This window comes from Octopus bimaculoides, chromosome 23, assembly GCF_046866305.1.
Source record: "Octopus bimaculoides isolate indiv1 chromosome 23, ASM4686630v1, whole genome shotgun sequence".
In the NCBI taxonomy this organism is placed as follows: Eukaryota; Metazoa; Mollusca; class Cephalopoda; order Octopoda; family Octopodidae; genus Octopus; species Octopus bimaculoides.
Window position 1 is genome coordinate 32,264,208 of NC_142950.1, and position 16,892 is coordinate 32,281,099.

Below are 16,892 nucleotides of genomic sequence, written 5' to 3' on the forward strand. Positions count from 1 at the left end.
TGCCATAACTTTACTGTGATGAATTTTAATGAGGTGAATTTAATAGTTTCCAGGTTTGTTATTTTTTCAATTAATGTTTTTATTTTAAATCTTTACTCGATTTTTTTTTTTTTTTAGCAAATTGATGTCTTTTTCCAAATTTTTCTGTTTTGATTTTTTTTAATACAAATTCTTAGTTGTGCAAATTAATCAGTGTTAATTTGGTTAATGATAGGCATAACAAGTTGCATTTTAACTATAAAATATATAATTTGCTTTTATTTGATATCTGTTCAGGAATTTATGTATTTAATTTAAACTAATTAAGACTTTCTTTGAGACAGGTCATGAATATTTATGAGCTGATATTACAAAATGTTTTGTTCTGTTATGAACAACTTTCCACAGGCATACACTGTGTATAGCAGCTACCTCAGACTACAGAATTTTGTGCGTACAGAATTTGTAAAGTAGGACCACTAATTTCAGGATATGGTCAATAATTTTGCCCTTAGAGAAACTAAGTTATGGGGATGTAAACACACCAGCATCGGTTGTCAAGCGATGTTGGGGGGACAAACACAGACACACAAACATATACATACATACATACATACATACATACATACATACATACATACATACATACATACATATATATATATATATATATATATACGACGGGCTTCTTTCAGTTTCCGTCTACCAAATCCACTCACAAGGCTTTGGTCAGCTCGAGGCTATAGTAGAAGACACTTGCCTAAGGTGCCACGGAGTGGGACTGAACCCGGAACCATGTGGTTCGTAAGCAAGCTACTTACCACACAGCTGCACCTGTGCTTCCATACAGTGTATATTGTACGATTGGCAAATTTTTAACATGTTCCAATATTATTATATAATGCTTTTGTTCCATCCCTGTTCTGTGTGCATCCCTTGATGCAATGCATCTTTTGATGCATTGCATCCCCTATTATAACACTTTGTATGTATATGTGGTTCTTTCTGACAGGTAGATGAATGAAAAAATATTAATTAATGACGATGATAAATTATTATTATTTTATTATTATTATTATTATTATTATTATTATTATTATTATTATTAATATTGTTATTATTATTATTATTATCATTGGTGTGATTGTATTCAGTCTCACATTAATCAATATAGAATCACAGCTAGTCATGTTAATTACATACTAATGGATGCTCTAATGACACTTAATTACCTGTATAATTGGCAACTGTTTCATCAGCTTCCAGTGCTAAACCTAAGCCTTTCGGTATGGACCATGGTGGAAATAATCAAACCATTATTTCTCTTTTAATGTTAATGACCATATCAAAAGGGAATCAATATGAAAAGTTCTTCAGAGTTCAAATCTTGTTAGCTTTACCTACTTTCTTAGTCTCTGTTTAATAAATCCATACCCTAACACTCCCCCAACATATTCTCATACCTGTAGACTACTTTCTTAGTCTCTGTTTAATAATTCCATACCCTAACACTCCCCCAACATAGCCTCATGCCTGTAGACTACTTTATACTAACTTTCTCATTCATATAACTTCTTTGCTTTCTTTATTATTGAAGATTTCTTTAGCAGTTTCTTTCTTCTCTATATTTCAGTCTGGCGATGCAGGAGTTGAAGAATATTTGGAAGTTCCTGGAGAATCATACCCGGTCAGTATAACCGTATATATAAACTTTTACCGGTATTCATTATTAGATTGTTTCTCATGTATTTCTCTCGGTTGGGAGTGACACCACATAAAATGAGACACTGCTTAAGATAATCATGAAAACGAAGTCTTTAGGATCCCCTGGAGCTAAGCAACAATTAAAATTACTCGTTAATTGCTGTGAATTATGTTTTGATTATATATTGAATACAAAAACACATTATAAGCAATCAAGTTTTCAATTGGTTGTATGGTGGTCTGTCAAACTTAACCATTTACACACTCACTTAGTCATCTTATGTCATCTCCAAAATAAATGAATCTCCATTGATTTCAATTGATCAGTATTCAGTTGTTTGATTACCGCGACTAACTACTTATTGAATAAACATGTAATTGGCTGATAATTCCACAGACATGTATCTTTAATGCTTTAGCATTCAGACCACTCCATCAAATGTAATACTTATTGATTCACAGTGTTTTGAATTAATCATGCATTATTTCATAGCTTCAAGGTTTTAATGATGTGGTTGTTTACTTTTTTTAATGACATTGTAGGGTAAGTGTAAAATATTGGATCTGGCCAGTTTTTGAACATAAGACAAGTAGAAAATTTGGGCTGGATAAAGCTGGTTTATACGCAAAAGGGTTAATTCTCTGGCAGACATATTGTACAAGATTGAACCCTAAAATTACAGCTAGAGCCCATCTAGAATAAAGGTTATCAGCCATTTTTCATCTGTGGACCCCTTTGATTAATATTTTATTCTGGTGGACCCCAGTAGTCATTTGATGTTTAAAATCTAGTTTTATGGAGTCTTCTTTTAAAATTCCTATTTTGTTTTTCACAAATTAACTTCTGTAAGTTGAACTATATAAAACATGGTTCTCAAGTATTTTTTTATCTAGGGATCCCTTTGATTGCTAATTTATTCTGATGGACCCCCAGAGCCATTCAGTGTCTAAAAACGAGTTTTGTAGAAACTTCTCTGAAAATCCCTATTTTGTTTTTCGCCTGTTAACTTGTGTAGTTTGAATTATGTAAAATGTCAGAGAACAAAACCTGTTTCTTGGAATAAAGACATCTAAAGCAAAATTTTTTCACGGATGCTTAATATACTATATTGCTTGTGTGGAGCCCCAAAAATCTTATATAGATCCACAGGAGTCATGTGGATCCCAGTTAAAAACCACTGATCTGGAAGGTTTCTACACACTTTCTGGCTAACCAGCTTCCCTCACAAGTCTTGAATTAACCTGAAACTTTGGTAAGAGTGACTTACCAAGGATGTTATTGATGGCATTGGCCCTGAAACCTCATGGTTGCAAAGCAAACTTACTAATCATTAAGCCATGCTGTGTCCATCGACAAAGAATGCTAACAGAAAATTATTGGATTTATTATTAATTGCAAATTAAAGAAAACTAATAGACTTATATGCAGCTATTACATCATATAGATAGTCATGTGATAATTAAATGAAAATGTCAATGCCTCCATTTTTTAAAACTCTGTGATGCCTTTTGACATTTCAAATGGTAATCCCTTGTGAGAGGAAAACAACAAAATTCAAAGTTTGGATAAACTCTGTGGTTTCTTTACATTTGATCGATATTATTTTTGCATGCAAAAAAATATCATATCTATTGGTGATTATAGAATTAATGGCATTTGAATCATCTTTGTCATTTTATGACCACTTTCCATGCTGGCATGAGCTGGACAGTTTGTCATGATTTGAATCAGTTGTTGTTTGGGGTTATTCCCCTCCTGGATACAACCTAAGAACCATACATCGATCAAGAAATTTCTATTCTGACTTGGTTTCTATGGCCAGATACCCTTTCTAACATTAATCCCTTTACAGTGTACTAAGCAATTTTTTTTTTTAATGTGTGGCACCAGAACTAGACAAGAGAGGTTGTCGGGTCCTCAACAAGCCTAAAGGGTCTTCCTAAACCTGTGATGTCTCTGCACGACTGATGCCAAATTTACAGAGTGTTCAAGGTACAATTTTTTTCATGGGACCAGCACTGGTGAGGTTACATCCTTGCCAACACAAGGGTGAATAAAATAAAACAACAGTCCAAAATTGGGGGTCGATGTAATGATTAGCCCCTTCCCTTAAAATTGCCAGCCTTGTACAAAAAATTTGAAATATCATTATAATTCCTTATTATCATTATCATTATTATCATTATTATTATTATCATTGAGTGAGAGAGCAGTGCATGCCATCAAAGTGACACTGGGGTAAAATATACAAAGTCCAGTATACCCATCATGACTACCCATCTGATAAGGATACACCAGGCACATGCACCACAACCATGTGTGCACAACATGGTGATCTCATATCAAGATTAACGACACATGACTTTGAGAAACACTGTACTATACCCTTGAGCCAACAAATGCCTTGTGAGGGTATTTGGTAGATGGAAACTGAAAGAAGCTTGTTGTGTGTGTATGTATGCGTGTATATTGTTGAGCAGCATATTCCTGATGATATCATATAACTGGTCAGACAGTTACCAATAGATTTGCACTGACTAATACACTTAGCAATGCTGATGACTAGTTTGCAAGCAGCAAGGTCTCTGAAGAGTTGCCAATATTGTTAAGCATAATAGTCAATATGAAACTGTTTGTAACAGCCTGACCAGTTGTAGATTTTAACCAGGAATATTCTACTCAGCAATATTAAAAAATATAAACATTCAATTTCTCATGCTGAGTGCACTTCTTTTCTGACTTATGAACAGCAAACTCTGTGTGTGTGTGTGTGTGTGTGTGTATCATCATCGCTTAATATCCGCTTTCCATGCTGGCATGCGTTGGACAGCTTGACATGGAACCAACTAGCAGAGAGCTGTCCAGACTCCAACTGTCTGTTGTGGCATGGTTTCTATGGTTGGGTGCCCTTCCTAATGCCAACCACTTAAGCTGGGTGCTTATTATGTGCTACCAGCATGGGTGCATTTACACAACACTGGCATGGGTATTTTTTAAGTAGCTCTGGCACCTGTAAAGGACCAGCCCATATGTATGGAAGGCAGCGATTTTACTTAGCTTGACATTTCTTATCAAGTACAGCAAATCACCACATCGCCCAGTCCCTTATCCTTTCCTCAGTGACTCTTCCTCCACCAAGGTCGACTTTGCCTTTCATCATTTTGGGGTTGATAAATTAAGTACCAGTTGTGTATTGGGGCCGATCTAATTGACTGGCCCCCTCCCCCAAAATGTCAGGCCTTGTGCCTAGATTAGAAAAGAATATATCTTTAAAGGGCAGCAAGCTGGCAGAAACATTAGCATGACCGGCAAAATGCTAAGCAATATTTCGTCTGTCTTTACGTTTTGAGTTCAAATTCCATCAAGATCGACTTTGCCTTTCATCCCTTCAGGAACGATAAACTAAGTACCAGTTATGTACTGGGGTCAATCTAATGGACTGACCCCTTTCCCCAAAATTTCAGGCCTTGTGCCTAGAGTAGAAAAGAAATCATAGCTGGCACTGATTTTGTTACGACATTTCATATCTGAGATCTCATTGTTTGTTTACATCTACCATCTCGGATACAAACCGCTGTAACCAAAATCAGTACTGGCTCTAATTTGAATAACAAATCAGTAGAGATAAGCTTGACAAATGATCTGCATTTGGTATTGAGATGGTGTTTTAAGAAGGTTCCATGTACTCTTCTGATGGATAGGGAGAAATCAAACAGTTCTTGTGTGAGCTGCAATTACGATTTGACTTACAAATGACAGGTGCGTGGTTTATATATGCGCAGTCGTGAAATAATTAAATTGTGAAAGTGAACGCAGAATATGTAACGCTTGGAAAGTAACGAACTGAACGACCTGGTAGACATTCCATTAGCACGTGTAAAATCAGATTTTTAAAGCTATCACTTATAAATGTGATAGTTGAATCCCCAAAGCCAACATAAAAAATATTGAACACAGAGAAAATGTACTCTAGTAATTACTTTGATGCACAATATTTAAACAGTTTATTATGGAGCTAGACTAATGAATTAAGAACTGGTCATGTCATGGATAGATATGAAATTAAGCGCCAGACAAAATCGGATTTGTGCTATCCACCTATGTAGATTCAGGTTGAGTTGTACAGTGTGACGCCTTCAGCACGTGTCTTCTACTACAGGCCTGAGCAAGCCAATTGCTTTGTGAGTGGACTTGGTAAATGGAAACTGAAAGAATCCCATTGTGTGTGTTTGTGTGAATGTATGTGTTTGTGTGTGTATATATGTGTGTGTGTATATGTGTGTATGTGAGTGTGTAAATTTATGTGCATGTGTGGGCATGTCTCTTCTACCATAACCCCAAACTTTACTAAAGCCTTGTGAGTGGATTTGATAGATGGAAACTGAAAGAATCCCCTCATGTGTGTGTGTGTGTGTGTGTGTGTCTTTGCATTTATGTTTCTCCCCCAATCAGTGTTGGTCTCTCTCTTGCCAAACTGCAAAGTTATAGGGATGTAAACAAACCAACAGAATATGCATCAAACTTCAAAAAAAATAATTACTGGGGTTGATTTGTTCAACCACAACCCTTCAAGGTGGACCATAGCCTGGCTACAACCCTATGACTGAAACAAGATAATCAATTAATGATTATTATTTTCTATCTATTTTTCATAAATAAATATGTCCAATGCATCTTACTTGTCTTTGTTATTATGACATAACAAAATCAAAAAAATAAATATTGCTTCTTGAATAGACTTCAATTTTAAACGGTAAATAAATGTTTTTTTACCCTATTTTTTTCCATATTTCCCCACAAAATAATTATTCTGATGTAACTCAATAAAACGAGTAAATATGTTAGTTTCTCAAACAGACTTCATTCTCAAACTGCAAATAAATGTTTTTTAAGATTGTTTTTCTTCTAAAACAGTTATTCTGATGTAGCTTGATTTTAAAAAAAGAAATGTCATTTTGTGTTTCTAGAATAAACATCTTTTTTTTTTATTGTAAATAAATGGGGTCTTTTTTCTTAAGCTTGGTTTTTTTTTTTTTTCTCAACAAACATATTTCAAAATTCAGTTTTACAAGCTGAGTTTTAGGTCATTCCAGTTTGACCTTTTACATGTTTGGCCTTTTTGTGTTTGACCTTGCAAACTAAACTTTATGCACACATGCACGCTTGCACACACACACACACACACACACACACACTTCATCATCATCATCATATATATATTTATATATAAATTTGTGTGTGTGGGTGTGTGTGTATGTTACTGTCTGTGTATATACACACTCAAACATTTTCTCAACACAAATGCATGTGTCCGTGTGTTGTGTGTTTATATAATTTCTGTAGTAAATAATTTATCAACAAATAATAATAAATACTTACTCTAGGTAATTTATTTAAAACGAGGTAAAATGTTCAATTCATCATCGAAGCTAGTAATATATGTTTGACAGCCTTCGTTAATGGACTATTATGACAACTAATAGATTGATAAACTATGCTTGTATTCTGAAGATTGAATCTATTATTGCTTAATAAGTGGAAAAATTATCATTGTATATATCACCTTTAATCTCTGACTTCCTCTGGCAAGCCAAATAAGTCTGCAAAATATTACATTCTATTATTGCTCTTATTGATTTTGGTTAGCCCCCTGTTAGTCTTAATACGGGAGATCTATAATCATCAAAGGACTCCAAATTTGTGAGAACCCAATATATTTTTCTCTTTCCTCTACCGCAGGGGTTCTCAACAAAGGTCCATATGACCCTTTGGAATCCACATAAGTAATTTGTTGCTAAAATTTATGTGCAATAAATTGGTTATACATTCTACAAGACACAAAACATTTTTGTGCCGACAAAGGGAAATAACCCTGAAACTGTACAGTCCACAGATACTGCTTTGTGCTGAGTGGGGGTGCTAACCTCCCCTGTTTGGAAATATAAGGACACAGATCATGCGTCATATAACCAGCTGGAGACGGTGTCTCCTGGGGTTAAACAACAGTAGCATTCACCCCAAAATGAAACTATCACATTTGGTTGGCAAAAAAAGCATTATTTTAAAGTGCTGCTACTGAATAACTCTCGTTGAGAGATCTGGGAACAACAATATTTCTATTTTATTAGATCAGTGATGGTGAGTCACTTAGAAATTTGGCTGGTGGAAACTGAAAGAAGCCTGTCATGTGTTTGTATACATACATACATACATACATATATACATACATACATACATATATACATACATACACACACACACACACTTTATTTGTGGATTAACAAGGTGACCAATAGTTTCATGTCCAGAGATCTTTACATTTGCACAAGATTACCATATGGAAGTTTTGGTAATCAATTCCATTGTGGATTAGAATACATACACATGTACACGTACACACACACACACACACACACACACACACACACACACACACACACACACATACACACACACATACACATACACACAGATATGCACATGCACACACGCACATACACATATTTATATATATAATAAACAATATATGTATCCATTCACAAAATTTCGATCAGCCCAGGGCTATGACTAAAGATTTAACCAACATGTTGTGGGATTAAACCCAAGACCACATGCCTGGAAAGCAAGCTTTTCAATCACTTACCCATACCTGCTCCTACACACACACACACACACACACACACACATATATATATATATATAGACGGTTTAGATATAGATTCAAGGCTTGAATATATATATATATATATATATATATATATATATATAGATATATATATAGATATATATATATGATACATGATATATGAGTGATTTTTATTGTTTTTTTCCTCTTTTTTATAGAAAAGAAAATTCAACAGAAGAATTTTTGCACTGTTTGGAATAATGGTAAGTTATTGTTTCATTTTCTTTTTTTGAATGTTACATGGAATATTTTGAAAAAAATGATTTCATTAAAGTTCAGAATTGTTTGTTGTACATCACTAATGTTGCTTTACGCAATATTTGACCCTTTAGCATTTAAACTGGCCATATCTGGTCTAAATATTCTACCCATTTAATGTTCATATCAGCCAAATCTGGCCTTTCATACCTACCCAACAATGTCATTCTAAAAATACAGTCACATCATCAAAATTTCAAAGCTACAAGATAACGAATGATGAATTTAAAACAATGTGATAGAATAGTGCAAATGCTAAAGGGTTAAGAATATTCATAAGATCGTTTGTATTTTATGGGCACAGCTATAGCTGTGTGGCTAAGAAGTTTTGTTCACTACCATGTAGTTTTATGTTTGATTCTGGTTTGTAATGCCTTTAGCAAATTTCTACTGTAACCTCAGGCTGCTCAATAACTTGTTAGTAGAATCTATTAGACAGAAACTTTGCAGAATCTCACCTTATATGTGTGTGTGTGTTGTGTGTGTGTTGTGTGTGTGTGTGTATAGAGTGTTTAAAGTGGTGTGCAGATATTGTATATTGAGAAAAAGGAGGCAGTCAGAATTTCGGATAATTCTTTATTAGCGCTTTTGTTTGTTTATCGAACTCATCAAGGCAAAATCAAAATGAAAATGGTAAACAGAATGTGTCATTGTTCATTTATATGAATCAGATGTTTTTTTGTTTTTTTTGTTCAGAAGGGGAAAAAATTATTTTTGCTTTTTTTTTTTGGAAAAATGAACAATGAAACATTCTGTTTTACCATTTTCCTCAGAGTGAGAATTAGACACAAAAAGAATCACATTATAATCGGTTGGGTGGTCATCAACAGACTCAATATGACAATAATGTGTGTGTGCATGTGCATGTTAATTTTTAATTTATTAATTTGTAATCAAATGAGTTGAATATGGAAACGATTGTAGGTAACAGAATAAATAAGCATTACATTCGATAGAGTTAGCTAAATATTTCTGGAAATTCCTGTAGCTTGAGGACAAATGAATGCCAATATTTCAGTCAGGAGTTCTTCCTCAGTCACACACTTATATCATTTTACAACATTTATTAAGGCTAAATGATTTTTTGCAGAAGCCAACTGTCGCTAGTCTTCTCAGATTCATACTTTCCTCGCATGTGCTTATTTAACGATAATTTAGCATCGTTATTAATGTTGCTATGACATGCAGTTAATTAGAATAGTTTTAAAATAATCAATCTTGATAATAATTATAAATAAAAGTTACAAAATATATATTAAAAAACAAAAAAACTATAAAACTATAAAAAATTTCATGTGTAAATGAAAACATTTTGCTAATTTATTTTAGATATTGTGTGTGAGTGATCGTAAATATTTAGTATGTATGTCTGGTCTGTATGCATTAAAAATATTCAATATACATAGTTTCTAATTTCAGATGTCTAAAAAAACATCTTTAATAAACATTTACAAATAGTGTAAATATATTAGTTAGATGTATTTAAATGTCTTTGTCAATGTTTTATAGCATGGAATCATATTACTAAATGACATTAAAATTTCATGTAAAATACTGAAAATAACAGAGAGAATTTACATTTATAGTGATATGAGCATAAATACATGATGTTTAATTTCCATAAAACTTATATGAAATTTGTGTTGGTGTCAGAAAATAAAATTAAACACTTCATCAAAATAAAGATTCAGCATAAATTACTTTGCTAGCTTTTTAACTACATGTATGTTTTATACAGCAAGGAACATTCAGGATAAAATGATTGCACTTTAGATACATTGCACATTTGAGCAAGAATCTTCCATATATACACACACATATATATTATATATACATGTGTGTGTGTGAGTGTGTATGTATACTCTTTTATTCCTTTATTCTTTTACTTGTTTAAGTCATTTGACTGCGACCATACAGGAGCACCAGCTTGAAGGGTTTTAGTCAAGCAAATTGAACCCCAGTACCTAAGATAAAAGTACCCAAATACACTTTGTAATATAGTAGGCCTTAGTAAGGACATCCAGCCATATAAATCATGCCGTAGCAGATATTTGAACACATTGTAGTCCTCAGACCTGTTAGATCCTATTAAACCATCCAACTCATTCCACCATAAAAGACAGACATTAAAAGATAATAACGATCACACATACACCCACACACACATATATATTCTTTTATCTTTTTAATTTATTTACTTGTTTCTGTCTTTTTGACTGTGGCTATGCTGGAGCGCTGTCTTTTAGTCAAAGAAAACGACCCCTGGACTTATTCTTTGTAGGCCTGGTCTCTTTTGCCAAACTGTTAAGTTATGGGGGTATAAACACACCCACATCGGTTGTCAAGTAATGCAGGGGGGAAAAGTAAACACAAACACAAAAATATATACATATATATATAAGATGGGCTTCTTTCAGTTTCCATCTAGCAAATCCACTCTCAAGGCTTTGGAGGGACTGAACCCAGAACCATGTGGTTGGGAAGCAAGCTTCTTGTCACACAGCCATGACTGCACTCATATGTATGTTTGTATGCATGTAATTATGTTGGTCAAATTTTCTAACTTTTAAATGCATACTCCATTAATTGAAAAAATATAGCATTGGGTAATTAACAGAGCATGTTTATTACAATTGGTAAACATGGGTCTAACTACATGCATTTTGAGTATAGGCTAATGAACTGTATTTGTCATTTGCAAATTGTCTTTGTATAGTGTGTGTGTGTGTGTGTGTGTGTTACCATCATAGATTAATCATATTTTGCAAGAATAATTAATTTCAATAATTTTGAAATTAATAATAAAATTTAATGAAGAAAGGTCCTGCTATGAATGAAAAAATGAGCAATGCATTAATTCTACTGAATCACATTTTATTAATTTTTCTGTTTTCTTTAAATTAAAAGAAGGTATTTAACAATTCACTTTAACTAAATGAAGTGAGTGGTTTTCAGTTTGCTGTTTAAGTTTGACATCTCTGTCGTTAAAGAACAGAAGCTATTAATTATTTATTTATTTATTATTTATTATTATTATTATTTTTTTTTTTTGCTTTGATTAAAGGACGTCATGCATTGTGAATTTTTCCTTTCTTTTTCTGTTCTGAAAGAATCAATTAGGTTAATGAAAATAGTTTACAAGTTGTTCAATTTAGCATCAAAATTACTTGATTTGGTCAAAACAATTTGAAATACTGAGTATGGCGTTAACCCTTTTAGCATTTAAACCACTCATATATGACCCCAAAAATTCTGTCTGTTTTATGTTCAAACAGGCCATATCAGACCTCTCACATCTTACCATACAATACCATTCTAGTGGTTCAGCAAAAGACATAGATAGAATAAGTACCAGGCTTACAAAGAATAAGTTCTGGGGGTCGATTTCTTCGACTAACACCCTTTAAGGTGGTGCTCCAGCATGGCCGCAGTCAAATGACTGAAACGAGTAAAAGAATAAAAGAATACACACACACACACATGCGCATACATATACATATACCACATATACACACAAATGTATAGCCAACTAAGACAAACAAACTGATATAAACATAAATATTCATATTTGAGCACACACATAAATTTAAAGCTAAATATGAAAAAAATAAATGGGAAACCAAATGTAACAAATTAAAATAATGGATTAGAATAAAACCAGATGGATTAAACCAATTGATTAATTAATTATAAAGGAAAAATATAAAATAAGTTTAAATATATCATATTTGTATTATCCTGCATTCACAGATACTTTATGTTTAGTCTTTTTTTTTTCTCGTTAGTATTATTATTGCTTAATTTATTGTCTGTCATTCTTTGAATATTAATGCCATCATTGTTTCATTTTGGATAATTAGAAAAATTTGAAGAATTTCACTATCAGCAATCAATAAAAATCTTGTGTTTTTTTTTTTTTTCTCTTAATCTAACCCTTTACCTGTGAAATTAAATTTCATGGTCATTCCAGTAATGATATTAAAAGTCTTCTAAAAAATAGAATTGTCATTTTCTGCAAGTTACACTGTCTCAGTAAAACTGATGTATCTCAATAAAAAGCGTTTCAACAAAAGATAAATTGGTATATAAAACTGCCTTTCCGCAGTTGAGGGTAATGAAATTTTGAGTGGAAATATCTGATTTCCACAGTAAAAGCATTAAAATAAAAGTAGGAGATATTGGATAATATGGTTCTGAATTCAGTGTCTGGAAAAAATACAGGACAGTCATGGTTGGAATGCCTCTGATCACAGGTTTGACAAGATCCCTAAACTCTTTCACTGTAAAATTAAATTCCCTGGTTATTCTTTCAGTAATGATGTTAGATATCTACCAAAAAGATAGGATTGGTATTTTCTGCAAATCACATTGGCAAATGAGGCTGATAGAATAAGTGCTAAACTTAGAAAATAAGTGCAGGTGTCAATTTAAAAAAAAAAACCTTGAAGATGGTGTCCCAGCATGATTACTATCCAATGACTGAAATGAGTTAAAGAATAAAAAAAGGAAGAGGTTTCTGACTAGACAATTCATTATAGCTTTAGGATGGTTAGATTTATTAATTATATAGTGTAAAGTTTCACTAGGTTTATAATAGACAATTTAAATTTAGAGTGACATCAAGGAAAAGAAGTATGATAGCAAAGTTTTGAATAATATATATCTAATTCTAATTTAAATGACATAAAACTCACTTAAACAAGTCTCATTGTAACCTAAACAGAAAAAAAGACAAGCATAAATCGTCATTAAAAGAAAAGACAGTTGATCAGTCAAATTATCAATCATTCTTAAACTCTAGTTGTATAATTTTTCTAATGCAAATCTTCAAACTTTTGAGTCTCCAGACAGCTACAAGTCTATTAAAGTCTCTAAATCAAATAGTAACATCACACATAGTCTATGTAAGAAGAATGGTAAGTTTGAAAGTAACTTTGGAATAATTGATTATTGCTCATTTAAAGGGTCTGTATGTTCGTTTGTGCATGTGTGTCTGTGTGTCTGTATGCACATGTGTGTGTATGTTTCTACTGAATTGTATGTTTGTCTATGTATGCAATTTTCGTCTGTGTGTCTGTCTGTGTCATTTGTATATGTAAATTTATATATTATGCAGGTAAACAAATCAAATATAACAGCTTGGGTTTCTATACAATATATATATATATATATATATATATATATATATACATGCAAACAGAAAGAAAGCAAAGACTGAAGACTCTCAGACAAGGAATATTTGAATATAAATATATAGACATTTATATTAATAGATCAAACTTGCACGGAGTACAAATGACAAAGAAAATTAAAGGGCGAGAGATAAGGTGTTATAAGTCCAACAGAGTTGGTTTTTCATAAAGACATCAGAGGTCTAAGTTTGAATCATTTGAGCACTTCTAAGTTTCAGGTCAAGTAGCCCATCTCACTCAAAAGGTCCCTGAATAAGACTTAAGGATATTGAATGAAACACCTATGTTTCCAGAGGTGAATTATCCAAACCCCGCAGAGTTTCTCTCAACACATGGCTATGATGTTCCCCAACTACTCCTGCTCGTGATCAGAGATGCATGTATCATCAGCCTCTAAGGGAATGCTCAACTGGTTAAGGTCAAGCAACTGACAAGTAAATCTGTGGTATTGAGCAGAATATTTGCTGTAAGCCATCTTTTATACCAAGACAAAACAATGTACATGAAAACACTTCCAATCAGTTAAGATCAGAAGCCATGACAGCCATGGCTTAGTACTGCTATTATATTTAACTTGGTATATATTTTATTATTATACCTATTTTTTCATATATGCTCTTGTGTTATGTTTATAACAGAAATGGTGATTCCACTTTCATATTTCAAAAAACGTCCACATCACATTCAACTAAATTAATTTAATAACAACAATTAATTATGTAATTATTGTATTGCTGACAAAGTTCTCAAACTTTATGGGCCACCGCCCCCTCATGGTCACATAATACCCCCAGTGCCCCCACCCCTATTTTTATGCATAAATAAATACTTTATATTTACTAATTTATATATACTATGAATCATTTGATATTTAACATAATATTATCTAATGTGTATACAATACTATAATAATATTATAATAAATTCATAGCGTCCCCCAATCTATTGCCTTCCTCTGAATGCATCCTTTTTCACTACGCTCCCCCCACCGCTCCCTTAGGCACCAGCGCCCACCTGGACCATCCCAATGCCCATCAGAGGGGTGGCGGTAGCACCTACTTTGAGAACCTATGGCTAAAACAATTAAAACCATTTTGATAAGTATTTGATATTTTGATAAATATTTGATATTATCTTCCTTTTATTCATCTTTTGTTATATACACACACTTTAAGAGAGAGAGAGAGAGAGAGATCGTTCAAGTGTCAGTAATTCTACAATTACTGTCAGTTAATATAATTGCCAGCATACAATAAATATTGTTGAAATAGAGAAGAATTCTTCAAGTCACTTACTTCCAAGGTTTCAGTTTTGTTGCTTTCTTCCCATTCAAATGAAATATCTGAAGACACAAGAATTATTAAAAATAAACATGTTAATGTCGCAAAGTACTTTGCACTTTAATGATTTTGATGAGTGATATTTACGTAAGAGCAATATTTACGTCTGCACATGTGTGTGTGTGTGTATGTATGTATGTAAACAAATTTTAAATCGGTTCAAAAATGTCTCAGTTATATTTAAACTGATGTAGTTTGTTTATTTTCCATCACTTTTCCATGCACAAATCCCCCATCTCAATCAAATACACACACACACACACATGCATACACACATACATACATACATACATACATACATACATGTATACATACATACATACATACATACATACATACATACATATATATATATATATATATATATATATATATATATATATATATATATATATAGCTCATAGATGAGAATCATCTTTGATCTCCTTACTGACATCACCTCACATGTAAGATTTCTTCCCTGAAGATGGAGGCCTCATACAACGATGGGATCAACTTACAATCATTATTTTGAACCACCGAGCCTCCAGAAACAGCTGTTTTATATTCCGCTTCTTCTTAACTCTCCTGTGTGACCCTTCTGTCCGGCATTCGCCATGATAGATCGCTGACCACTACACATATATTTTTTTCTCTCCTTGTTTCTTTCTATGTTCCTTTCTGTTGAAGAGCGTAGGCTCGAAACGTTAAAAACTTTCTCTATTCCCGAGTGTTATACTAATCAGAATTATTAAGATAAAACTTAATTGGAAGAGGGTGTGTGACATTCAATCATATGATAATATAAATAACATATATATATTATTTATATTATTGTTATTGTTTTATATATATATATATATATATATATATATATATATATATAGAGAGAGAGAGAGAGAGAGAGAGAGAGAGAGAGAGAGGGAGAGAGAGAGAAAGAGAGAGGAAGAGCCAGGTGCTTCTGCACAACTTTGTCTATCAATTCTGTGTGCAAATTATTGATTCAGCTTACAGTGAAAGTCGCTTGTCAGAGGTGCTACAGAATAGGTTATAAATTCTCTTTCCATATCTGTCGATATTATAACAATTGTTTTACATGGGATTCTACCAAGAAACACCTGGTTATAAAGAAAACTCCTCACAGAATTTATTTCGATTTGAATATATTAGAATATCGTTTCACTTCTTGATTTTCAGTCTTTCACTTGAATTCTTTAAATTATTTTCCTTTCAAAGAATATGTTATGTTTTTTTTCCCACCTTTTCTCTGGTTTCTCTAATTTCCTGTCTGTTGAAATTTTCGAACTCTTTATACCAAAAATGTAATTCCAAGCAAACAACTTTTACTTCAAATGTAGCATTTTTTTTCCCGTTTTTTTCCTTTTTTTTTTTTTTTTTGTTTTTTTTTTTTTTGCAAATTTCAAATTTCCTATTTCTTCTGTGTTGCAGACTCTTCTTTGTACAGCTATAGGAGTTGGTGTTGGAATACATGTTTCTGGGAAAACACACAAGAGGGCAGAAGTCTTAAACCAAACAAAGCCAACAACAACAAAAATACCAACTACAACACCGTTAAAAGTGTAAGCAATTTAATTTAATCTAAACAAGATCTTTCTATTTATACTGAAAGGTGTGTAATAACAATCTTCAAATTTCACTTTTGATCTATTGGTTTCAATTTTTTGGCACAAGGCCAGGAATTTTGTGGGAGGGGTAAATTGATAACATCAATCCCAGTGTTCAACTGGTACTTA

The 16,892-nt window shown here is 32.7% G+C and overlaps 1 protein-coding gene across 4 annotated transcripts in view; it reads left to right on the forward strand.

The window, feature by feature from the left end:
• Nucleotides 1-16,892, forward strand: part of LOC106870407 (uncharacterized) — a 267,331-nt gene that overhangs the window by 149,549 nt on the left and 100,890 nt on the right. For all 4 annotated transcript variants that reach the window (XM_089340572.1, XM_089340571.1, XM_089340573.1 and 1 more), the window contains exons 2-4: nt 1,613-1,666; nt 8,528-8,572; nt 16,588-16,718. In XM_089340572.1, coding sequence (XP_089196698.1) covers nt 8,570-8,572; nt 16,588-16,718 — 134 coding nt within the window. In that variant the 5' untranslated portion in view covers nt 1,613-1,666; nt 8,528-8,569. The remainder of the gene's footprint in view (nt 1-1,612; nt 1,667-8,527; nt 8,573-16,587; nt 16,719-16,892) is intronic.